This window comes from Coccidioides posadasii, chromosome 1 (genome assembly GCF_018416015.2).
Source record: "Coccidioides posadasii str. Silveira chromosome 1, complete sequence".
Taxonomy (NCBI): Eukaryota; Fungi; Ascomycota; class Eurotiomycetes; order Onygenales; family Onygenaceae; genus Coccidioides; species Coccidioides posadasii.
This window is the reverse complement of record NC_089407.1, coordinates 1492025-1516622: the sequence shown is the minus strand read 5'-3', so window position 1 is coordinate 1516622 and position 24598 is coordinate 1492025. Positions and strand designations below refer to the sequence as shown.

The following is a 24598-nucleotide window of genomic DNA, read 5'->3' as shown; positions in this document are numbered from 1 at the left end:
TGGCCAGGCGATGAGCTGCAGCCGTCATCGGTAGGCGCGGGCGTGGGGCATCGACAGTCGAGGGACGGGGTTGCGTAATGTACTGTAACGCGGATATGGATGTTTGGACCGGAGCGGGTCTGGGAGCGGGCGGTGATTGGTGGGGCGCACCACACAACCGTCTTCTTTCGGCCATGTGGTTTGCTTGATTTGAGTGGTCCGGTAACCGTATTTCGCCAGATGTCGGCTGTCGAGTTTCCCTGGTCAGCGGCTGCCCACCCCGGTCGCCCAGCGAGAGTTGTCACGTTTCGTTGGAGAGTTTGAAGCTGCCCATTTTCTGGCTTGTGGCGGGGGTGACTGTAGCATTCCAGAAAATACCTCCAGGCCCGATATGCTCGTCATAACATAATATCACCACCAGCACCCTCCAACTTCCTCCCTCCTGCTCTTCCTCCTCCTCCTCCTCCTCTTCTCCTCTTCTCTTTTTTCTTCCCTCTTCTTCCTCCACCTCTTCTTCTTCCCCTCTCCCGCCCCCATCCCTCACCTCGACCATGGCGCTCTGACCCAAATCCATCGCTCCCCATCGTTTGTCCCTTCGTTCAGTTCCCTCCAGAACTACACACTCGCTTTTCGACGAATTTACGTTCGCTACATGCTTTAAGGTGCTTTTTCGGACGACGGCTGAAAATATAATCTACATATACAAAACCCCCTTAGTACATAATATCCTATCTCTTAATCCGTGGCTATCGATTTTTCAAATCGCTGGGGAATTCACATTCGCTCTCCCATCCATCTCTCAACACACTCTACTTCCACAGAAGGTCTCTTTTCTTCCTTCACTTTTTTAAACTAGGCTCCGAGGGAGACTTCCCCCCCTCCCCTTTTGGGCGACAGAACAGAATACAGTATATACCTCTTGAGGGAAGGAAAAAAGAAAATCATATACTCTAAGCAAAAAGAGAAAGAATTGAAAAAAAAATTAAAGGGAAAAAAAAAGAAAAAAAAAAAAAAAAAAAAAGAGGGATCAAGAAAGAGGTCCATGCGAAATTCATTCCATTGAAGCAGGACACCGGCACATTCCATTGCTGTGCTCAAAGCAACTCGACAATCCATCCCGTGTGCTGTACCGTTCCGTCGGTTGATCGAGTATCTGCAAGGCGCACGCAGACCCAACACCACGAGGAAAATCCCTATCTGCGCGGCATCAAGGACCAATTTTCTTGTGGGCCTGTCCACGGACATCTTCTTTTCCGCATTCTGTTCGCAAAAAGGATTAGTCCCTTGAATCTTCCTTTGCGTTTTCTTGGGACCTTTCATCTCTGAAAGAGCGGCATCCTACCGGGGCGTATCAACCACTAGCCAAAGTGGATTCCACACTGTCAAAGGCGACCGGGCCAAGGTAAGCAACGACGCGTTCCTACCTTGCTATCTCTAAGCTGCAGGTCAAGAGGCTATTTGGGCATCTTCTGCTTCTCATTGGTTCGTAGCCACAATGGTTATCGGGTACCATGGTTCATGTCTCCTTCTTGTTGGATGTCAACCTGTCTATAGACTAACGAACGTTTTCTTTCAGGACATCATCGCAGGTCTAGTTGAGTTTCCAGCGCATATCTGCGTCGGGCGACATTTGGTTTTTTTTTTTTTTTTAAGCTATACTTTGTTTTATTCACTCGGTAAGTCTGCTAATACGATGATGCCGCCAGCCGATTGTCAAACTCCTAATGCTGACCATTGACCCAGCTTTTGTCGTACATTTTGCTCTCAATTCTCAAAATCACACACTGCAAGCGGCTTTGCACTCGAAGCGTGCTTTGCGATTGAAGGAAACCAACGATCGACATATTGGCTGTGGCGCGATCAGCAACCACATATTTTATTTGACTTATCGTGTGCTCCCTGGATGTTAACTCGCCGCCCTTTCTGTGGTTTGTGTGATTTTGAGACTCATTGACAGTCTCTTTCTGTCGCTCGCTTTTGGCTCGAAGTGCAATTAAGCGCTTCCGAGACATATCCAGGCTTTTTTTTTTTTTTTTTTTTTTGCGAGATCAGTCAGATCTCAGTCACTCGCTTACTAAACCAAATCCGTTCTTGCTGCATCTTTTGCAGCACCGTCACCCTGGCGTATTCAAAGGGACTCACTACCCAGGTAAGATTCTGGTTCCTTACCTTTTCCCTATGCGGATTACCGGAAACATATCGGAAATATCCGTGTTGAACGTGTAGTGGCTCGGTACGGAGTACTGATATTGTTGATCTAGTTCGATCTGGACTTCCAGTCGCCTTTGATATTTGACGAATCAGTCGACTTTTCAGATCCGGAGGAGTCAAGATTTGCAGGAACATTCTCAGACGGCCTTTGGGCCAAGACTGGAGGCCCGATGTCCATGTCGACTTACGAGAAGTGTCAACCAACCGATCTGTTAGGTTAGTATATCTCCAATCAATACGACCGAGTTTGGATATGCAAGGTCACACACATACTCAGTAGATTAATAACTGACATTGGCTCTTCTAGACTATGATGGAACGACAGGAGCTCTCTATCAAGGCGCGTTGCCGGCATATGCCCAAGCGCCATACTCTGGGCAACTTTTCACTCCCGTTCTTGAAAGTCATCCCGTTTCAGACGATGAAAGTATCCACTATGTAGGTAATAGAGGATATGCCGGCTCCCCCTTTGATTTCCCGCGCTCTCCGAGCTTAGAGGCGTCCACACGGCCACCACCTGAAGTTGTTAGCTTCGACCCAGCCAATGGGGCGGAAGGCACAAAATTGACAGTCCAAATACAGTCAACTTTGGACATTATCAACCCGGTTCCGTGGTCGTTTACTTTGATATTTGGATCCTCACGCTGTGAATGCTCTGTGGCCCTTGTAGGTGTCCAGAAAGTTCTGTTCCAATACGCCCTTACAGTCGATGTACCACCGTTCTCCTCAACAGAATCGACTTCTTCTTCAATCCCTGTTCAGTTAGTAATGGAGGACCCTGAGGGACCCACAACTCACATGGTGCAAATCGGTGCCTTTAGTTATGAACAGTCCGTTCAAGCTGTTTCTCCAGGGTCTCGGAAGAGAAAGATGTCTTGCGGCTCAGATGACATTTCCTCCTCGAACTCGGCGCCAGTGAAACAATTGAGAACCAAAGACAGCCCAAGAAGTTCAGTCTACGCCGAAAGTAGTTTGTCAGCATCCCCCTACTCGGCCTATCTTCCTACTCCGGCATCGATGACGGGCTATCCTGCCAACGGCCAGCGCGTTCCTTCGCCGCTTCCCCCAACGCAGCTAGATGTCTATGCCAACGTTTCTCAATCTAGAATCAAAGCCCCATCCCCTCTGGCGTCATCTTGGAGCCCAGCCTTTCCAGACAGCACCATTGCAGACTTCAACCCTCGATATAATATGACGCCGCTCTCTCAAACCACGGAATTGCCTCTCTCTGTTAGGACTGGTCAAAACCCGACTCTCATCCGAACTTCTACAATTCAACAATCGCTCGCAGGTTCCGGAGCAGTATCTCAAAACCAGTCTTTTAACCCTTATGCGATGTATCCCACAAAGGCAGTTCTCAAGTTGAATGGCGACCTTGACTCCATGGCAGATAACTGGTCGAAAGATGAACAGGAAGTTCAAAGACGACTTGTACAATTCACGCGTCATCAAACTGGCAGCAGTATCCATGCGGATTTCGCTCCCGTAGCGCCTGCTGATCGTGCTCCCAACAGTATCTGTATCAGCTGCATTTACTGGGCTGGCAAGAAAGAGTGCTATGTGACCAGCGTTGACACCATCTACCTGCTTGAATCGCTTGTCGGAGTTAGATTTACCGTGGAAGAGAAGAACCGGATTCGTAGGAATCTTGAGGGTTTCCGCCCGTTGACCGTTTCGAAGGCAAAAGCGGAGAGCGAAGAGTTCTTCAAAGTCATCATGGGCTTCCCGAACCCGAAACCGCGAAATATTGAGAAGGACGTCAAGGTGTTTCCATGGAGAATTCTAGCTCATGCATTGAAGAAGATTATTGGAAAATACGTAAGTCTATCACTCTCCCTCTTTTAGATTCTGCGGTCAGCCAGATGCTAAATCGCCTTCCTACAGTCTGCCAGTTACTCTTCAACAGCAGGAACTCTTCAAGCGCCCCTGGCTTCAAACTATCCCGTCAATGTCAATGTTAACGGCCAGTTGGACTATCCTGCCGGATCTTCACAGCGTATTGTCGACGTTTCTAGTGCTCTAGGTGTACCTCCACAGTTCCGCGCTCAGGTTTATGGCAACAATCAAATGGCGGTAGCCTCACCAATGCGTGCTGTTGTGCCTTCCATCGACAATCAGCACGCGGCCTATCAATTCCATCGCGCCCAGCAACAACAAGTGTCGTCGCCAGCCTTGATCCCGCGTCACGGTTCCTTTGATTTCAACAACTTTGTCACCTCTAGCCCTTCTTCCACTCACCCGGCCCCTCAAGACCTGCCGTACTCCTATTCTGGAAACTTCACAACTGTTGGCCGAGACGCCAATCACTCGTCCTACCCTCCCAGTCATCCAGGCGGCGGTGTCTAAGAGAGTTACCTTTTCGATAGTCATCAATTCACCTTAAGTCACGCTGTGCGCCGCCAGACCACTTCTTGACGTCGACCTCGCTCCCCCTATTTCTTGATCCTACCCAGTACCTTGTTTCCGCCGTCTTTCGAATCACCGTAATTGTTCTAATTCGATAATTTTTTGTATTGCATAGCGGTTTTGTATTTTTTTTTTTTTCCGCTTTTTATGCGAGCGATTTCATCTTTGGAAGATGCTGGTCCCGTGAGTCGCTCCTTTTACACCTCCGATGCACTGATATAATAATGGTCACGAATTTCCTTCTGCCACTCCTTTGACGACCTGTCAGAAACAAGCGCGGCGTTGGTTGGTCTTTTTTTTTTTTTTTGCTTTCACAGATGATTCCCCCCTGGTCATGTCTCACTCCTTTATGTCGATGACACAGGTGGACGGCGTCTTACTTATATCGCGGCTCTAATCCCTTTTTTGGAACCTCCCTTACACTAATCATCCTCTTTCCCCAAAGGCGTTTCTCTAATATCTCACCCGACGACTCTCCTTCGCCTTTGGATATTGTGTTTTAATAGACGCCCCCTCTTGTTTATCAAAGCTTGTTTCTGGGTAGGTCCGGTTGACGCGCATTTATTTGCATTTGAAGGAAAACTGGGCACGGTCATTCCTTTTTGTCGAAAATTTTGCATGCTTTTTGGTTTAGCATCAGCCGCTCCTTTTTACACAGCATTGCATCGGATATGGGAACGGGACTATTTCTTGGCGTCCTGCACGGGAAAAAGTGGCGGTTTTGTTTTTTGACTTGTTGCTTGTGTTTTGCGTGGGCTTTTTGATATTGGATGCTTTTGCGTTGTTTTTGATTTTCCTCTTTTTTTTTTTTTTTGGATATTGGAGCTTGACTTGGTGATTTTGCTGCTGCGAGCCTGTCGCAAGGGATCCTAATACACCTTTTTCCGATCTTGGTTATTTTGGATGGAAATATAGCTACTGGGAGTTATAATGGGCGCCGACTCAGATATCAGATAGTTTTTTGAATTCAATTCAATTGGTTCTTAGAATACTCCATATCATCTTCCAAATATTGTGCTCATTCACGATTTACGTGAGTACCCGTCTCGCGCGCCCGTGGGTGGCGAAAATGAAAAACTCGGCTTGCCCTCGAAGTGCGGAGTTTTGCGTTAGGGGGCTGGCTGGCGTGTTCCTGGCTAGCTCGGAGTAAGTTTAGCCAGTGGAAATCGGGAGCTGCTGCTGGGGGGCAATCTGATCGCGAGGCGGGCGAGTATCTCCGAAACCCCCCAAATTTTCTGCGGCTCGATATTCGAAATCGCAAGCCATCCAGCAGTGAGTCAGCGCCACTCTCGCAGTTTGTTGCTCCCCAGAAAGCTCTCTCTCCCTCAACTCTTCTCCCTTTATCCTCCTCCTCCTACCGGGCTGACTGCTTAAGCGTCTGTAGCTCCTTTCCTTTTCTCTTTTTTCTTTTTTTTTTTTTTTTTTTCGTCTTTAATTTTTCAATTCCCATTCCCCTTCACTCCAAAATTAATTCCCCGCAATTCGCTTTGATCGGATCGAAGAGCAAGGAAAGACACCAACGCCTAACCAGACGGAGGGCAGAAAAGCAACTTCCATCATGGAGGGCATAAAGCAGACATTTGCACAATGCAAGCGAGAGGGACGCTCTGCGCTGGTTGCGTATGTCACCGCGGGGTATCCCCGCCCTGACGAAACCGTTGATATCATATTGGGCATGGAAGAGGGTGGAGCCGGTAAGGGCGCAAAAATTTTTTTTCGCTACATCTATATATATATACATTTTTTTTTCTCAATGAAGGTATCTGTGATTATCTGTCAGCTAACCTTTCCATTTCTCTCCTTTTTTGGACGGCAGATATCATCGAGCTCGGTGTGCCCTTTACAGATCCCATTGCCGATGGCCCCACCATCCAGCGCGCGAACACTCAGGCGTTGCAACATGGTGTTACTATCACTTCTGTGCTTGAAATGGTTCGCCAGGCGAGGGATCGGGGATTGAGAGCTCCCGTGCTGCTTATGGGCTACTACAACCCGCTCTTGCGATATGGCGAGGAAAAGATACTGAAAACCGCTAAAGCCGCCGGGATCAATGGCTTCATTATGGTTGATCTGCCACCAGAGGAAGCCGTTCGATTTAGAGATCTATGCAAGAAGGAAGGGTGAGTCAGTCACCGCGGGGAGTGTGTTTTAAAACTGTGGCGATGCTGATATTCATGCTCTATGTGTAGGCTCTCGTATGTCCCTCTGATTGCCCCTGCTACCTCAGACTCCCGAATGAGACTACTCTGCAGCATCGCCGATTCTTTTATCTATGTTGTGTCGAGAATGGGTGTCACTGGCGCCACGGGTCGACTAAGTACGGGCCTTCCAGAGCTTCTGGCACGAGTTCACAGCTATTCCGGAAATATACCAGCTGCTGTTGGTTTCGGCGTGAGCACGAGGGAGCATTTCCTGAACGTCCAAGAAATTGCGGAGGGTGTCGTTATCGGAAGCCAAATGATCACCGTGCTGGGTGAAGCACCTGAAGGCCAGAGAGCCCAGAAGATCAAAGAGTACTGTTCAAGCATCACGGGAAGGACGGTTGATCGGAGCAAGCTGTCAGAGCCGTTCACGAGGGAAATTGGCCTCACTGAGGCACTGGCAGAAGCGCAGGAACCCACGGGGGCACAAGTCGACAAAGTTATCAAGGAGGGTTCCAGCCCAGGACCGGGGCTCGTTGACCAGCTCGAGGCTCTTAATGTGACCGGGAATCCAGCTGCGATCCCAGCACGCTTTGGAGAGTTTGGTGGGCAATATGTTCCGGAGTCACTCATGGATTGTCTCGCTGAACTGGAGGCTGGATTTAACGAAGCCAAGAATGATCCTAAATTCTGGGAAGAATATCGCTCGTACTACCCTTACATGGGACGTCCCAGTAATCTGCATTTCGCTCAGCGCCTCACCGAACACGCTGGGGGCGCTAACATTTACATCAAGCGAGAAGATCTAAATCATACAGGAAGTCACAAAATCAATAACGCACTCGGCCAAGTTTTGCTTGCAAAGCGTCTTGGAAAGACCAGAATCATTGCCGAAACTGGAGCAGGCCAGCACGGTGTAGCTACCGCAACTGTGTGCGCAAAATTTGGCATGGAGTGTGTTGTTTACATGGGTGCAGAGGACGTCCGTCGACAGGCGCTCAATGTGTTCCGCATGAAGCTTCTCGGGGCGTCCGTGGTAGCTGTTGAAGCTGGCTCTCGGACACTCCGTGACGCCGTCAACGAAGCACTTCGTGCCTGGGTCGTCGATCTCGAAACTACACACTACATCATCGGCTCAGCGATTGGCCCTCATCCCTTCCCGACTATCGTTCGTACATTCCAGTCGGTAATCGGTGAAGAGACGAAGCAGCAAATGAAGGAGCTAACAGGCAGACTCCCCGATGCCGTGGTTGCTTGTGTCGGCGGAGGTAGCAATGCTGTTGGCATGTTCTATCCCTTCGCGGACGATCTTAGCGTCAAACTGCTGGGTGTCGAAGCTGGAGGCGACGGAATTGAAACGGGAAAGCACTCGGCGACTCTCTCTGGAGGAACCAAAGGTGTTCTTCACGGCGTGCGAACCTACGTTCTCCAGGACGAACACGGCCAGATCTCCGAAACTCACTCCATTTCGGCTGGTCTAGACTATCCCGGCGTCGGGCCGGAATTAAGTTCTTGGAAAGACACCTCGAGAGCCGAGTTCATTGCTGCCACAGACGCTCAGGCTCTTATTGGTTTCCGGACTATTGCCGAGTTGGAAGGCATTATTCCCGCCCTGGAATCGTCCCACGCAGTGTACGGCGTGATCGAGCTTGCAAAGAAGATGGGCAAGGGGAAGAACATTGTCCTGAATTTGAGTGGCCGGGGCGACAAGGATGTGCAGAGTGTCGCTGATGCTTTGCCCGTCATTGGGCCAAAGATTGGATGGGATTTGAGATTTTAAGAGAACAAAAAGAAGAAGATATTTTCTTCTCAACTGACCACAAGGAACGTAACTCTTCCGATAGTAATGTACAGGGCCCCGAGTTGGAAAGTTCTTGAGCGATGAAGCCAATGGGAAAAGGGAGAATACGTTGGTGCAGAAGAGACTGAATAGTGTTTCGGTGCTTTATATGTAGTTACATATCCACAGTGGGGGGTTGGCTCTCTGGCACCATAAGCCCCTTGATATGTCTGAAGATGGACGTGACTTGTGTATTTCGGTTTTAAAAACAGATCTTCAAGACCTTTATATCAACAGCGGAATAGATATAGATCCGATGTACTCACGATCTTAAATCCCGCAGTACGTACTATCTATTCTATAATAACTAGTCGGTGCGTTTCCATATTTTTTGGAGCTGTTTGATGGAGCACAGTTGCGCACTGTGATTCCCTGCGAAGCAGGGATGACCTTAACCATGGATCTTGCGTAGCTTCTAGTAGGGATCGCAAGGACGAGGAGGCAGGGATGTCGGGTTTCAAGGCATTTTGAGGGTCGTTGTTATCTTGACAGTCAAAGTCGTCATGACTACATAATCGACTTATTGCTCGGGGATCGTTCCATCTGTGTCTAGATGAAGTGGGGACGGTTTGACGTTGCACTTCTCGGGGCGGGCTTGAAAGCCAAAGCAGGTGATGAAAACTTGTGTGGGAAATTACGTTTACTTCCCTGCGTCAAAGTGCCTGGAGCTGCTTCTGCTGATATTGTAGTTACCGAGTAACTATGGTGCAGCCCCTGCTCCCATGTTAATTGTGAACAAAGCAAAATATGCTTGGCATCTTCTCGAGCACAAGTACATATACAGTCTTATCGCCATAGTCTACATTTGCTCTGTACGCCGCACATTACTGAAACTATACGGAGTACAGTAGTATAGTTACTCTCTCGCCTTGGAGTCTGCTTTTTCAGCGATGAAGCCTGAACGGCTCGCGGAGAAGAGGAAATTTCGCGCCGTATGGGTCACGTGGCAGAGGGACTTGGTGTTGGGGAACAACCTAAATCTGAAGAGGAGGATGAAGATCTATTTGCCTTTATGGATCCTAATAAGGGTATTAGCTGGCCGAGCTCTCGACAGTGAAGAACTTAGGATACTGGATTCCACCCATTCAGAAGAACCAGAGAAGATTGCACGATATCTGACTACGCTAACAAAACCATTAGGCATGGATGGAAAAGAATACGCCAAATTCTGCAGAAAAGCAACCAAATATGTTGTGGAAGCAGATCAACTTTTTAGGCGAGCAGGATCTGGAGTACCCCTAAGGCGTGTTGTGGACGACTTGGAACAACGCAAACAAATTCTACACATGATGCATGATGAATTTGGTCAGAAAGGGCGAGAAGGAACTTACTCCACCTTACAAGCTCGATACTGGTGGCCAGGGATGTATAAACATGTGTCAGCCTATGTGAAACACTGTTCCCAATGTCAACTAAGAGATTCGCAAAGGTTAAGTGAAGAGCTTGGGCTCCTACCTGTTGGGAGAAAGTTGGGGTGGATATCAAGCACATGCCTTCTTTTCCATCCATGCCTAATGATTTTGTCAGAGTGGTCAGATATCGCGCAATTTTCTCTGATTCTTCTGAATAAGTGGAATCCAGTATCCTAAGTTCTTCACTGTCGAGAGCTCGGCCAGCTAATACCCTTATAAGGATCCAAACTATTAATTCCATGTCACGTGATATGCTTACGTCATTAGAGCGGGGAAGTCATCTGATTGGCTCTGGCGCAATCACGAGCTACGAACGGCACCTTGTACGGAGCAACTCCAGCACATCACATCTCCAATCGGCGCATACTGAAGCTCGCGCTCGTTTGAATACCTCTCTTGAGTTGCCCTTTACTCCCAAGAAATAACAGATATTTTAACTTGCCTCGTCATTCAATCATGGCGCCGGGGCTTGAAGATCCCCGGATGTCTTCCGTCCAACCTCGCATCCGGTACAATACCATTGGGGGTATCAACGGCCCTCTGGTGATTCTTGACAATGTACGGAAACAAGCCATTTCTGCTTTTGCTGTAGTACACTGGACTAAAACTGTTGCCCTTGTATCCTAGGTCAAATTCCCAACATACAACGAAATCGTGTCCTTAACGTTGCCTGATGGCTCCGAGCGAGCTGGTCAGGTCCTTGAAGCCAGGGGTACGTATACAATTGCTATAGCTTGAGGATAAGGAAGCCATGGCTAATTGCACCGGATTTATAGGGAATAGAGCCGTCGTGCAGGTGCGTTATGCGGAAACCGAATGGTAATCCCCCGTGATGGATGCTGATACGAGTTGGTGTGATATAGGTGTTTGAAGGAACATCTGGCATCGATGTGAAGAAGGTGAGAGGCGCGGTTATACAAATTGCCGCAGGAGTCATTGCTGATTATCTGAAAAGACCACAGTCGAATTCTCCGGTCACAGTCTCAAGCTCGGTGTGTCCGAAGACATGTTGGGTCGAGTATTTGACGGATCCGGTCGCGCAATCGATAAAGGCCCCAAGGTCCTCGCGGAAGACTATCTCGATATTAACGGCAGTCCCATCAACCCTTACTCCAGAGTGAGTGGGCGTCGTACTCAAAATATTGCACCGTAAGCCCGGCTGATCTCAACTATAGGTGTACCCCGAAGAAATGATCTCTACGGGTATCTCGGCCATTGATACCATGAACTCGATCGCTAGAGGGCAGAAGATACCAATTTTCTCCGCCGCTGGTCTTCCGCACAATGAAATTGCTGCCCAAATTTGTCGTCAAGCTGGCCTTGTGAAACCGACAAAGGATGTGCATGACGGACACGAGGAGAATTTCTCTATCGTGTTCGCCGCTATGGGTGTGAACATGGAAACTAGTCGATTCTTTACAAGAGACTTCGAGGAGAATGGCAGTATGGAGCGCGTCACATTGTTTTTGAATCTTGCCAACGATCCTACGTAAGTGCATGGCTTTGAGAATAGTGGGGAGCGCGGAAAGCTAACAAGGGATCAGGATTGAGCGTATTATTACACCTCGCCTTGCGTTGACTACTGCAGAGTATTATGCGTATCAATTGGAGAAGCACGTCCTTGTCATCTTGACAGATCTGTCGGCGTATTGTGATGCTCTTCGTGAGGTCTCAGCTGCCCGTGAAGAAGTGCCAGGTCGACGTGGTTATCCCGGTTACATGTACACTGACTTGTCTACGATCTACGAACGAGCTGGTCGTGTAGAAGGTCGTAATGGCTCTATCACCCAGATCCCAATTTTGACTATGCCTAACGATGGTATGTTCGATGTGACGTGTCTCCGACTCGAATCCTTTTCGCTAATTCGTGCCTAGACATCACACATCCTATTCCCGATTTAACAGGATATATCACCGAGGGACAGATTTTCGTTGACCGTCAACTTTACAACAAGGGTATCTACCCGCCTATTAACGTGTTGCCGTCGCTATCTCGTCTCATGAAATCTGCCATTGGTGAGGGACGTACTCGTAAAGACCACGGCGACGTATCCAACCAGCTCTACGCCAAGTACGCCATTGGACGTGATGCAGGTTTGTTCCTACGACTATCCTTTTGTAGTGCCGGGGCATGCTCACTGACTTTACCTTAACCATAGCCGCCATGAAAGCTGTCGTTGGTGAGGAAGCTCTGTCCGCTGAGGACAAGCTCTCTCTGGAGTTCCTTGAAAAATTCGAACGAACATTTATCGCGCAGTCGCCGTATGAGTCCCGTACAGTCTTTGACTCGCTGGACATCGCCTGGAACTTGCTCCGCATTTATCCCAAGGACCTCCTTAATCGCATTCCGAAGAAGGTCATTGATGAATTTTATCAGCGATCCGCTAAGAGTCGATCCAGGAAGCCAACTAAAGACACTAGGGATACTAGCGGCGGCGACGCCGTTGCTGAGGGCAACCTAATTGATGCGTGATGGGGGTTACTATTTAGAATGAGGGCAGGTATTGGTCTCGTTTGATTGCGTTCAGCGCCGATAAACCCCTTTGCCGAATAACTTTCTTGGGGGTTAACTGGGGGTTTATTAATAATTGTAAGCTACAGTTTTGGACTGAATATAGCCCTGTATACGGAGTATAGTCTTATTTCTCTGCCAGGACGGGGGGCTACAAGAGTCAAGGTAGCATTGGACTCTCCCAAAGCAAGGGCTCCATCCACTCATTCGTCTCGAATTTCCCGCATTCCACCCATCTCAGTCTCTCGGCCTGGGAGTGGCCAGTTTGGAAAGCAGACTTCAGCCTTGCCACGGTCAGCCGGAATGATCGTCGAGGCAGCCAGTTCCGATCATGCACGAGAGTCCCAAAAATTCGGGATAATTTCGTTGGCCAGCCGCACACCTTCACCTTCTCGAGGGAACCTGTCTGTGTTGCTTGATCAGCATCTGTCCCATCCTCAACCCGCAATTGCTCTGCACTCTGTAAAACTCTGGCGGGGAGCATTGTGAGACCACATCGTAGCGCGCACAGGGTACCGGCCAACGTAGCGAGACCAAGCAATATTACCTTTTTGCCCGGGTCTTGGCTTGTTTGTGTGGGAACGCCGAGTCTGCCCAGATCGCAGGATCCGAATGCCAACGGTGCATCCTTGCTGGAGAAAAGCTGGAGGTTTTATGCCAAGATATCTCAACCACCGGGCTCGTGAAGGTTAATTTGTATATACTCCGTCCAGAGGAGATGCATACCATTGTGCGGAATACTTCGTATCGGACGTCTTGTACGCAGAATATACAGGTGGCAACCAGGTGCCGACAAGCCACCATCACGGCACACGCAGTACGATGATGATGCCAGACTCTCTAGGCCCCCGAAGGCGAAGAAAACAACGCGGACTCAATGGGTCCCGTAGGTGGCTTTGACCTAGTCCTCGATAAGAGTAACAGAGGTTCTAGAGTGGCTTTTCCTGCGGTACCCTTGTCAGGCCCTATCACCGGGTGCCCTTTAAGGGTCCCCTCTTCCGGGCTTGCAGATCTTTCGACAACGTGGACACGCCTGTTCCCCCCGGACCGCTTTTGGCGGCCCTCCAATTTCTTTCACAGCCCCAGCTCATATTGTTTTTGCCTCGAAAGCAGGGAAAACAAGCGATCGATTAAAAAGAACAAAAAGAAACCCCCCACTCTCATACACACAGACAGAGAGGGCATCGAATGATGCCAGTTTTGGCTTCTAGAACTTGAGACCAAACAAAGAGGCATTTAAAAGATGCTGCACCATTTAGTGACACGGCTAGCGTTGCTGCCGGTCGCCCTGCAAATGGTCGTGCTCACGACGGCGCAGAGCACCACCGACTCGGATTCGGAATCAGAGATAACACCCACTCGCAGCTCGCAGTTTTCCTCGACAACGGCAACGAGAACAAGTACGAACACCGGCCGTGCGACTCATACCGTCAAGGTGGGAGCAAAAGAGGATCCTCATCAGTATATACCGCATACCATCAAAGCGGACGTTGGCGATGTAATCGAATTCGAGTTCTATCCACGCAATCACTCGGTAGTGCAGGCAGATTACCTGGCGCCGTGCGTACCTGCAACCGGGAGATACTTCTATTCGGGAATATTCAATTCTTTCGACGAGGAGGACGGCATGCTGGTTGGGAAAGTGAGCTTTGAGGTCTCTGCAGCCTTGAGTGCATGACCATGCTGATAGTCCATGATATTTAGCCGCCAACATGGAAGTTGACCGTCAATGACACCAAGGTAGTCTCCCATAAACCCCTGGTTCCTTACACCGAGATAGGACGACTGTTAACGTCTCCTACAGCCGACATTCTTTTATTGCACCGCCATCGACTCGTGTATTGTGAACGGAATGGTTGGCGTAATCAACCCGGTATAGTCCTCACAGTTGTGGTCTATTTCACTTTTTAAGGCTGTGGACTCTTATGTTCTAATCTTTCTCCTTGCTCTCTAGAACGAATCGATGACCTGGGATGCACAGTATGCAAAGGCCTTGAAATATCCGTACATGTTGGTTCCCGGCCAAGCGCCACCTGCGGAAGGGAGTGACCGTTCAGAGCCATCGTCATCGCCATCGTCATCATCATCTGGTCTGGGTCGTGGAGCTATTGCTGGGATCGTGATCGGGAGCATCGCCGCTATCTCTATCTTGGCCGCTCTTTTCTTCGTGCTTGGGCGCAACCGCGTTTACCGCAAGTGGCTAAACTCGGAAGAAGAGAGTAACGACCGGACACGGCGATGGGCAATGAGCGGGGGAGACTGGTCGATGGCCGGCAGAAGCGAGAAAGATGGGGTTACGATGGGCTCGCACCCGGGCCATACGAGCATGATGTCGCCGGATATGTCCCACGTCGGTGGACCGTATAGCCCTCCGCTGCAGAGTCGGTCACCGCCACCAGCGCATCGGAGCTGGGATGGCCTTGGTCAATACCATACACCCATTATGCAGGACGAGAGACCGCCAGAATTGAGCTCAGCTGCTGGGGTTCAGTTGGTAGAGCTGGAAGCGACCCCTCAACGCCACCCATCGAAGGGTCGTCACCAGATATATTGATATACGCGAACAGTCTTTCGACCCTGCGTGCCTCTCGACTGTGGACACACATAACCATCTTACATATCCTATCATTCACCCAAATAATTGCCCGAGAACGACTCTGATATCCCAATCCATTCATGATCCAGCATATTCTAGCGATCCAAATCAATGCCACTAAGTGTCATTGGCACAGCATTTTCACGCCACTGTTTTCTCTTTCCTCCCTTTCTAAACCCTGAGCAAGCGGTCAACCCCTTATCCCCCTCAATACACACACACACACACACACACACACACACACACACACACACGCGAGTGTCATGTTTTCAGTGCTTGGAATAGTTGAAATATCCTTTTGTACATACACCCGGACTTGACCAACGCACCATCCATGTAATTTTCTCTTGTCTTATGCGTTGGGTTTTGCTTGTTTAACTTTTTTTTTTATTTTTTTATTTTTTTTTTTGGGGGGGTGGGGGGTTCCGGTTGTGATACCTGGGCAGCATTGAGAAAAAATCAATTTGATACGATAATAAAATATCTGTTTAGGAATGCTAAACAGGAAGTTGAATGACGCGGTATTTTCGGGATATCAAAAAAGAAAATGATATAGCAGACACAATGGAAACCTGGATTCCATCTTCCGTCGCAGCGTCTCTGGCGTTCGTGGCTGTTGTCCAAACTGTGTGGATCTGAGTTGCATCATGGAAAGTCAATCTAATAACTTTTTATCCAGACCTCCCTTGAAAGCAGACCCGAGTCTCTTGAGGATAAAGTTGTATTTCTTCTGAATGCAGGTTTTTAACTACACTCCAGGGGTATTGAATCTTTATTCCGCACATAACCGACACTTTGCAGACATCACCAATGCAACCTGGCAGGTTGACTAGCCTCATTCCTCCCGTCACATTTCACCGCCATCTTCTCGTCTTCACTTCTCGCATTTCAGGGCGGCGAAGAGCCTCCAAGGAACGATACTACCAGGCGAGTTATGTGATTTATTTCTTCTTGCAGCACATATAGCACTTTGCAGAAACAACTTTGTGTCAGTGATACCAGTGCTCTCAGCCGAAAAGGAAATGGCGAGCTCGAAGGAAACTGGGGGGATGATCCTGGGTTCAGGGATGATAACATACGGTTCTGGTTGGCAGTTTATATGGCGTCTCATACTAGAAGAGTCCCAGATTAGCATCTTGTTCAATTCGGCCCAAAAGCTTATGCATGTTCATCCTCTAGGAATCTACCCGGAGGCATCTGGGGCTCGCGGGGAGGGAGAGCGCCCGAGACTTACGTATGGGGGTTCGCAGTTAGCCTTATTGGGATGGCAGCCAGGCATGCAGTCATCGATCGCAGCAGCCTCGGGTTCAGGAACTGCAGACGCAATGGCCATGAAGAAAGTGAGGGTAAGGGCGAGAGCTTTGAATTGAACCATGGTGGCTATTTGGGCCTTCTCTCTTCTTTCGAAATAAAACGAATTGGGGGGGGGGGGGGGGGGCGGCTTGAGAGATATGTGGAGTGGGATGGACTGTCTATCGGACTCAAATCACGGAGGGCACAGAAGGTATTTATGCTTCCTGCCCGTGCTCCTGAATATCTCCATGGACAAAGAACCAACGCATCCTTTGGCTGTGCCTCCTATCAGCAAGCCAACGGCACTTTCGGGACGGTGGGTTTCTCAAAAACTTGTTTTCCCGTTGTCGAAGGAGAAAAGCTCTTTGTCCGTATTCGGCTGAATTAAAAGTTGCACAAACTTGTCCCGTGAGGCTTGCAGAAAGTGGTATTTGCAGAGCCATCTTAGCACGTCTCAAATTACCCCTGAATATCAATGTTGTTCTCCAGTCAAGTGGTTTTCGCTGAAGGACTATGTACCACGTACACGGGCAACGTTCGACATTAAGCTCTGGGTAGTTGCCGAAGAGCATTGAGGTAAGGGTATTGTCACTGTATCACAATGAGTCGAGGACACATGCATTATCACATCGACCGCATCGAGTTGGTGGATCGAGCGAACCTAGGATCGACAAGAGATCATCAGAGCAATGAGCACACAACCCCCCGTTCCAAACGCGTGGAGAGGAGGACGGAATCTGGGGTACTCTGTACTTTCGAAGTCCAGTGCTTCAGATAGACGCTAAAATAGCGCGTGCACTTGGAATGATGTCAAAATGTGACGAGCACTTTGTGCGATGCGTCTTCTGATTGATTTACAAAAGAGCAAAAAAAACACACAAAGAACGCCGGCCAAGGGATCCGGCCTTTGTTTGAGAAGTGATCATCGGGGGTTTAATTTCGCAGGCCTCATCTATTGAGTATTCAGCGGGCCGAGTCCATTGTCTTTTCATCAACGGTGAGGTTCCACAGCAAGGTTTCTCGCTTTGTCAATGTATTCAGATGCAGCTCGCCCGGGCAATTTACCCCAGACAGCTCTCTTGGCTGGCCGTTCGAGCGCGGCCACCACTATCAAGACTAATGTAATCTGTATGCAGCGAGCAGAAATTTCCTCTCTTGCGTGTTGTGCAAAAAAAAAAAAAAAAAAAAGGGCGGCACAGTGGTGGCGGCCTTCGCATTGAAAGAGAGCGAAAAAGAAACTAGGTCTTGTCAATATCCATTATCAGAAGAAAACTATATTAAAAACTACTTTTTCATTGACTCCGCCAACAGAGCATCCCACACAAACTCCGCGGCATATCGTTGCACGGACACACGGATCTCACAATTGTCACGAGTCGAGTTCCATGGGTACAACACCAAGCACAGCATGGTCCTCACGGTGGCTGCCATTGTTGCCCAAGAGCTACTTTCTCGGTTTGCGTCTTACCTTTGGATGGCCCGTTCGCGCTTATTTTCGTGCCATATCCCGTTAATGACGTACCCCTTTCCCGCCTTCATTTTTTCAATTTGGTCGGGACTGCACGTATCCTGCGCTTTGCGGAGGTAGCACGTCGGTCTGGCTTGTGCGGGAAGAGAGTTTGTCTTCGTGGAATTTGCATCGCCTTTTGTTTGGAATGCTGATATGTTGGGAATTGACTCGCCCGTCGATGGATTCTTCCCTTCAATGATCCGAGTGAATAGCTTGAAAACCGCTTCGGGCTGATAGTACGGGATGATATGGCCTGCATCGTAGATACGTGCGAACGAGAGGTTTGCAAATTGCCGGACCACTCCACCCGTATAGCTCGTATTTACGATCAGCGGAGCATAGCCTGCAGAATTGAAGTTCGCAATATAAGACGGCGAGGACGACCTTGATGCGGCTGCAATGGCGAACGACACTGCCTGCCCACCAAACCAGTTGCAGATGTAGTCGCGATCGCCGTACATAAGGGCGACTCGTACACCACTGTCGAGCAACGAAGCAAGGGTGGAGGTGTACTCGCCTCGACTGTAGTCCCCAGCGTTAAGGAACGCATCGAACACAGTGCTGCTGGACTCTGTAAAATTGACCCGAGAACCAATTGCGCTTTGAACCTCTGGCATATTGAGGTACTCGAGATATGTCAATGGGGATACCGGGTTAAGAACACCTTGTGCTATGTCGTATTGACTTCGTCCTACTTTTGGGTATACGCTGCTCAATTCTCCATTGCAAGCAATAGTTGCTTGCACACAAGCAGTGTTAACAATGCTCACATCACCGGCGTTTTCGGGGTCGTGGAGTCGGACAGATTCGCGACAGGCCTTGACTTTATCCTTACACCCCCCCGGTTGATGGAACTTCTTATGACTCGCCTTCACATCGTCCAAGGACATCACACGCAGTCCATACGTGTTGTTATATGCGAAGAGCGAGAAATATGGATTCTGTACCAAATCGTCAACGTATCCCTGCAAGATTCCCAACGTCTTGACCTTAATGTCCACCGATTTACACCTGGAGATCTCTCCCCTTTCGCGCTTCTCGTTCTGCTTGTGGAAATGCGCAGCAAATGCTGGCCCATATTTGCCACCATAACTTTCGGCGAACAAGTTAACCTCTGCAACTCCCTGGCGAGCTCTGTATACTGGGAATTCCGCAAAGAATACTTGTAGCATATGCCAAATTGCTTTCGCTGCTGTCTCTGTTGTGTTCGCCGTCATCTCGGCGTCATTGGAACTGAAGATACCTTTGCGAAATGTCTGGGAACGACTCGCAGGTGGGTCTATTGGTGGCGAAATGAAATTCCCCGTCAAGAAATCCAATGATGCTTCTTTTAGCGTATCATACGAGAATCCCACCTGCACAGGTTGATCAATGTAGAGCATGTGTGAACTCCGATCCCAGCCCCATTCACGGGGAATGGTTCCGATTTTATTATTAGAAAGTTGAACCACCTCGCAAGGGCCTGTTTCTTGGAATAAACCCTGCATGCTGCTAAGCCCCGGCCCTCCGCTAAGGTAGATTGTCAAGGGTGCCGCCTCAGGCTTTTCTCTGGCCTCCACGAACCAGAAGAATGTATTGATTGTGTAGTTTTGTTGCACCGGATGCAGCGTAAATGGTGGCAGAGAAACATAGCCCGTGTATTGCTTTTGATGAAGAGACCTGGTTGCGCAGATTCCTGGAGGCACTCTTCTGTATGTGAGGGTGGCGTTGCGGGCAATGGGTGAGCCTCCGATCGTGCACCCATCGGATGGAGGCCTTGCTTCAGCACAAAGCTGGACAGTGAAAACCGCTCCCGCAGCCCATATCCAAGGTATCTGGAAATGAGTCGTGTTAGTCTCGATGCAATATCTGAATTGTGTCAATTGCCTGCTCCTCTCACTTTCATTTCCCCGCCCCCTTTTGCAACTCAAGCACCTCTCCCACAAAGAAAATAAGATATCGTGCGTTTGAACGACGGGTGTTATCCAGAAATTTGCGTATAGATGGCTGCAGGTTACCCGCTCCCAACAAAGGATCGGACTTCTTCCCTTCCAACTCCAAAACGGCCGTAGTGGAAATCAGAGACAGCGAGGAGTGGCAATCTGCTGGGAAAATGTGGAGATATATATATATATATATATATGGTATCTATACGCCCTCTCACAAACGAAAGAGAAACGGACGGGAAGCGACCCGGCCCCCTGCCCAAGTTAACTGCCCGTCTCAAAGGGATCGGCTAAAAGAAAGACATCGTACTCCGTACGGCGCATCAATTGCGGAAATAGACTAGTATTTATTCTGAATTTTTTAAAAGATATCAGATCAGAAGAAGAAAGCCGTAGCAGTGGGGATTCCGTTTGATGCCATCTTTTCAGAGCGCGATTTTTCAATCGATCTTTTCAAATAAACTCTGAGGCAGTGTGGAAGACGGCATGAGCGAACCAGCATGCGTTCAAAGCAGTGAGGAAAAGCAAAGACCACATATTGGCCCTTGTTCGATGGGAAAATCAGCGACCCGATCAACCCAATCAGTGTCTGCCAGTGGAGTGTGTTGGGCGTTGCAGCCCAGACGTGGCATCGCAAAAAATTTTCTTCTTGAGATGAACCTGAGCAGGAAGAAAATGGCATCGCCCTCAGCCTCAGGAAGACAGGCCTTGAAGCCCAGAAGTCCAAGCAGGGTCCTCCCTGGCCGTGGCGTCCTCTGGTCTTCAGCTAAGATTCTCGCGTGTGCTTCGTGGCGGCTGTCACACATCTGGGCTGGCGACCCTGGGCATACTTCCGCCCACAAGCTTTATTTAGAGTAATCCTGGTCCTGGAAAATTCGCCGTTGAGTGACAACAAAGTACCCGAGAGAGGGGATGGAAGTCCGGAGTCAGTCCTCCATTCAGTCTACATATGTATGTCGAATAATAAACATCCGAGAACCACGCCGGTCGTCATGCATCTTCCAGAAAAGACTAAGAATATCGAATCCCAGGCTTCAAACTCCACGGCATCAACGCCTCTCCCGCCCACCTTCATCACTTGGAGCAGTTCGTATTCCATCATAGCAACATTTCAATAATGAAAGAGGGGAAAAAAAGAAGGGGGGAAGGAAGAATAGGAAAATGCAAAGGACGAGAAAGGAGAAGAGTAATCAAACATACAGCCGGAATGACGACCAAACGCAATGAACTCCGGCGTCATAGGAAACAAAATCAGGCCGCAGAGTTGAAACTTTACCCTCTTAGAACACCTGCTAATTATGAATTAAGCATCCCAGGAGAAATTAATCCTCTGTAAAAAGCAATACGTGGAGAAATCCTCCCCAAAAGGTAACATCATAGAGCATCAGTCTACTTTTGCAAAAGCAAGCTTTTTCGGGGCAGTGAGATTATTAGAAAATCGAACGTGAGTGTTCTTGTATTTCGCATGCTTGCGGAGCTTCTTTCGTGCAACCATCACTGGAACAGACGACTTGGTTACGATGTAGTTGGAGAACGAGCCGAGGAGGACCCTTGGAGGAAGAATATCGAATTAGTCAGGGCCTTCTTGCTACTACCGACTTCCACGATGTAAAGGCGATGCTTACCCTTTAAGAGCACTGCGTCCACGCGAGCCTAGAACGACCAAGGTGGGTTCGAGAGCGTCGATCTGTATCACTCGGTTAGTTCGAAGCCGAGAGTCTGAGGCCGCCAGGATGATGCCGAGGAGGCCAACACGTGAAAATATACTCACCGCCTCCGTTATCAAATGCTTTGGGCTCTTGCAATGAATAATCTCAATCGCGACCCGGACCTGCAGTCTCGTCTTCCGCAACAACCTGACAACGGTCTGCGTGAGGAGATCGATCGCATGAAGTCTGTCTGCTTCGTTCTTCGTGGTGCCGCGCGAGTCGATAGAACCACTCTTGCTCTCGGGTATCAGATAAGTGGAAGATCCGCGGGGTGACGAGTGAGCGGATGCTCGATTCGGATCGCCTAACGTCTTCTCTGTCTGCGACCCGACGGTCGTAGTGATGTCCAACATCGCTTTGGCTCCGTCGTTGATATGCACGGAGGATGTGCTATCCGCGTCGCCAGTGGTCTTGCTTGATCCTGATTCATCTTCGACAGCGTACACTGCGTACATTGTATCTCCATCACGAAGAATCGTGCCGATGGTCCATTCAAGGGCGTATGTGGATTCCTCACTCAGATCCGTGGCAACAAGATATTTCCGCAACCGACGTTGACCCCGGTCACCTTCCTCTTGAAGTTTAGTAAAATCGCCACGAATGACAGTTCGAATCACTCTATTCGGAACTGATTGGTCCACGGGAGACATGTAGACGCTGAGGTTCTGTGCCTTTTTGATATCCGAGAATTCAGCTTCATCTTCTGAGCCTGCCGGGGTATTGCCTGTGGAGGCAGTGATATCGAAGCTAGTATTCGGGTGGACACCGGTCCTTTTGTGAATCGGTTTCTCTGAAGCTGCTTTCGTAGTGCGCGGCGCGACAGGATCAAGCAACGATTTGACCTTGTAGGAAGATGATACTTTGGCGCCTAAGGTGAGTGAGCAAACTCGCTTCATCTCAAATGAAGTTCGGGTAAAAGGAGCAAACATACGCTCTTCCTCCGCAGCATCGAGTAAGTTTCGGATTTTCCTAGGGCCCCCGCTATTACTGCTGCCTTGTCCAGGCCCGTCTGCGTCCGCCCTCTTCCTAGTCCGCCTCCGGCCCCGATGAATTTCAGATTTCCATGCATCCTCTCCCGAGCTAGTATCACCGACATCTTCCTCACTTGTATAATCTTCACTAAACCCACCATCCAGTGTATCGGAATAGTAATCCTTCTGAAGCCGGACATCCCCCTCCGCTGTTCCGTCAACACCATCAGCCTGCTTGGGCGCCGCTTTCCCAGGATAGTTAGCCAGACTTCCGCCTGATCTGGACAGCGCAGCGGCCGACAGTCGTCTATACGCGTGATCCATGTTGATGACCTTCCCAGAATCGGTCACAAATTTGCCGGGAGTACTCATCAAATTCATAGAATTTGTATTGAGCAGTCTCGTGCCGGGTGACTGCGACCGTCCGAGTCGTGAAGATGGGGATCTTGACTGGCCCGGTAGAGAGGGATGTCTTCCTGTTTGTCTACCTCTTGGAGCACCGGGAAACGGACCGAAATCTGCACCAGACATGACCGCAGCCATAGAATTCTTGTGCGTCGTATTGTTATGATGGCCCAATTTCCCACCCTGTGTGACTCGTTTCGGTAGGGCGTAATTGGGGATGCTAGGGAGCATCTCAAACTGGTAGTCTTGCTGCGGGTCTACACCATGCCTCTTTTTTATCTCGGGAAGGCCCTTTGACGATGCATCCGACGCACGGCGGTGGCCTTCAGGTGTCTCCTGTGAAGGTGCGGTGTCTGTGGTCGGAGAGGATGTAGCACTTTGGGTCAATCTTAAGGGAGAGGGCGCAATTGGGTCCAACATGCTGCGTACACCTGTGCCGGGCTTGGCCGTCGATCTGTTGGGAGGTTGCGTTACACCTACACCAATGCCAGCGATCGAGCCATGTCGTTGCGCTCCAGAATCGGGAGCAATATCCAACATGCTTCGCACAGGAGGCGCGGGGCTGGCGCGACGGCCAGGACGTGGAGCTTGTTGCTGCGCATGTTTCCGGCCTTCGAGAATGTCTAGGATTTCCCGCCGTTCCTCGTCGAGTGCCGCTTCCAGCGACATATGTGGTGGTTGTGACATCTTCGAGGCGAGAGAAGGGAGAGAGATCGGGAAACGGTGGCGGGGATCAAGTTATCATCGACGATCGTGTGAGCTTTTTGCGTGGGGACCAGTGTGCGCGGTGGAAACCTCAAGGACAGGTGGAGGAGTCTCCTTTGCACCCCACTCTGGAGTCTGTTTTAGACAAACGCTGTCGGGCAGAAGGGTTGGTGTCTGGACCGATACAGTACTGCTTGGAGAGGTATTGACAAGGAAGCGATACCTATGTATGTATATTGCTGCGGAACTGAGTTTTGGGGTGGCAAATAAGTCAGCTCATGTGGTCGGCAATTGGGAAAGAGGACATGAGGCACTTTTAGAAGTGCACCTACAACGCTCCTAGGAGTGCAGAGTAATATCACACCGGTGCTGCAGCTATAGTATCGTGTGGTGGAGTGAGGGCGATGTATCGTCATAAGTAGTAGCAAAATCCAAGCAACAGCTCAACCATCAATCAATCAACAAGGGCCTCCAAACAAAGGAACAACAGTGTGGCCGCGGTGATAAGGCCACAAACAACCATGCGGAACCAACCAGATAGAGTTATCAACGGCTTTTGAGAGAGCAACTCTCCTGCACGCAGGCGACAGATATATCCCAGGGAGGGGACGAACAAACTTCATGTGGCTGAAGCACCCGCGGGCTGCTAGTTAGGGTCTCGGCGAGAAGCGACCAGGACACTCGACAGCCAAGTCCGGAAGAGGGCCGGCCAAGGAACGGGCTTCAGGGAATGGGGAGCGTGATGGATCATGGTTCGACGCAAACCGATCCTTGGTCTGCTGAAGATCCACACGGCGTTGCCTTGGGTGGGAGGGTTGAGAATCGCGAGACGATAGTCGTCTGCTCCGCGTCAACTGCAAGGGACGAGCGTCGCCGTCGGGAAGAGAGCCTTCTCTTCTCGCGAGCCAGGAGCCAGCAAGGCCAGAGAGCTCCGACCCGCTAGATGAGATAGCGGTTGGCGAGTAGCGAATTCCCAAGCTCAT

General features: G+C 49.6%; 7 protein-coding genes across 7 annotated transcripts; 4 read left to right on the top strand and 3 right to left on the bottom strand.

The window, feature by feature from the left end:
- The first annotated feature begins 430 nt into the window (after positions 1 to 430).
- D8B26_000426 (uncharacterized protein) lies at positions 431 to 5591 on the top strand. Its single transcript, XM_003071244.2, has 5 exons — positions 431 to 1655; positions 1723 to 2128; positions 2241 to 2406; positions 2498 to 4008; positions 4075 to 5591. Exons 3-5 carry the CDS (start codon positions 2361 to 2363, stop codon positions 4534 to 4536), a joined length of 2019 nt encoding a protein of 672 aa, XP_003071290.2. The 5' UTR covers positions 431 to 1655; positions 1723 to 2128; positions 2241 to 2360; the 3' UTR covers positions 4537 to 5591.
- A 284-nt stretch (positions 5592 to 5875) lies between these two features.
- Positions 5876 to 8858, top strand: TRP5 (tryptophan synthetase). The gene is made up of 3 exons (XM_003071243.2): positions 5876 to 6290; positions 6413 to 6716; positions 6786 to 8858. Exons 1-3 carry the CDS (start codon positions 6155 to 6157, stop codon positions 8515 to 8517), a joined length of 2172 nt encoding a protein of 723 aa, XP_003071289.1. The 5' UTR covers positions 5876 to 6154; the 3' UTR covers positions 8518 to 8858.
- Positions 8859 to 9407: 549 nt separating this feature from the next.
- Positions 9408 to 12738, top strand: VMA2 (Vacuolar ATP synthase subunit B). Its single transcript, XM_003071242.2, has 9 exons — positions 9408 to 10547; positions 10617 to 10701; positions 10766 to 10785; positions 10853 to 10888; positions 10945 to 11106; positions 11165 to 11478; positions 11534 to 11808; positions 11865 to 12083; positions 12149 to 12738. Exons 1-9 carry the CDS (start codon positions 10446 to 10448, stop codon positions 12460 to 12462), a joined length of 1527 nt encoding a protein of 508 aa, XP_003071288.1. The 5' UTR covers positions 9408 to 10445; the 3' UTR covers positions 12463 to 12738.
- Positions 12739 to 13539: 801 nt separating this feature from the next.
- Positions 13540 to 15661, top strand: D8B26_000423 (uncharacterized protein). The gene is made up of 4 exons (XM_003071241.2): positions 13540 to 14143; positions 14206 to 14241; positions 14306 to 14374; positions 14456 to 15661. Exons 1-4 carry the CDS (start codon positions 13745 to 13747, stop codon positions 15053 to 15055), a joined length of 1104 nt encoding a protein of 367 aa, XP_003071287.1. The 5' UTR covers positions 13540 to 13744; the 3' UTR covers positions 15056 to 15661.
- A 377-nt stretch (positions 15662 to 16038) lies between these two features.
- Positions 16039 to 16472, bottom strand: D8B26_000422 (uncharacterized protein; the record flags this gene model as incomplete). Its single annotated transcript, XM_066123227.1, has 3 exons — positions 16039 to 16065; positions 16177 to 16209; positions 16332 to 16472. 3 exons carry the CDS (start codon positions 16470 to 16472, stop codon positions 16039 to 16041), a joined length of 201 nt encoding a protein of 66 aa, XP_065979301.1.
- A 1382-nt stretch (positions 16473 to 17854) lies between these two features.
- Positions 17855 to 19948, bottom strand: D8B26_000421 (uncharacterized protein; the record flags this gene model as incomplete). Its single annotated transcript, XM_003071240.2, has 2 exons — positions 19780 to 19948; positions 17855 to 19714 (listed from the first exon to the last, which is right to left on the bottom strand). Exons 1-2 carry the CDS (start codon positions 19783 to 19785, stop codon positions 17855 to 17857), a joined length of 1866 nt encoding a protein of 621 aa, XP_003071286.2. The 5' UTR covers positions 19786 to 19948.
- A 790-nt stretch (positions 19949 to 20738) lies between these two features.
- D8B26_000420 (uncharacterized protein) lies at positions 20739 to 23756 on the bottom strand. The gene is made up of 4 exons (XM_066123226.1): positions 22466 to 23756; positions 21597 to 22402; positions 21451 to 21512; positions 20739 to 21375 (listed from the first exon to the last, which is right to left on the bottom strand). The coding sequence occupies exons 1-4, from the start codon at positions 23595 to 23597 to the stop codon at positions 21210 to 21212; spliced, it is 2166 nt and encodes a 721-aa protein (XP_065979300.1). The 5' UTR covers positions 23598 to 23756; the 3' UTR covers positions 20739 to 21209.
- Between the last annotated feature and the right edge of the window lie 842 nt (positions 23757 to 24598).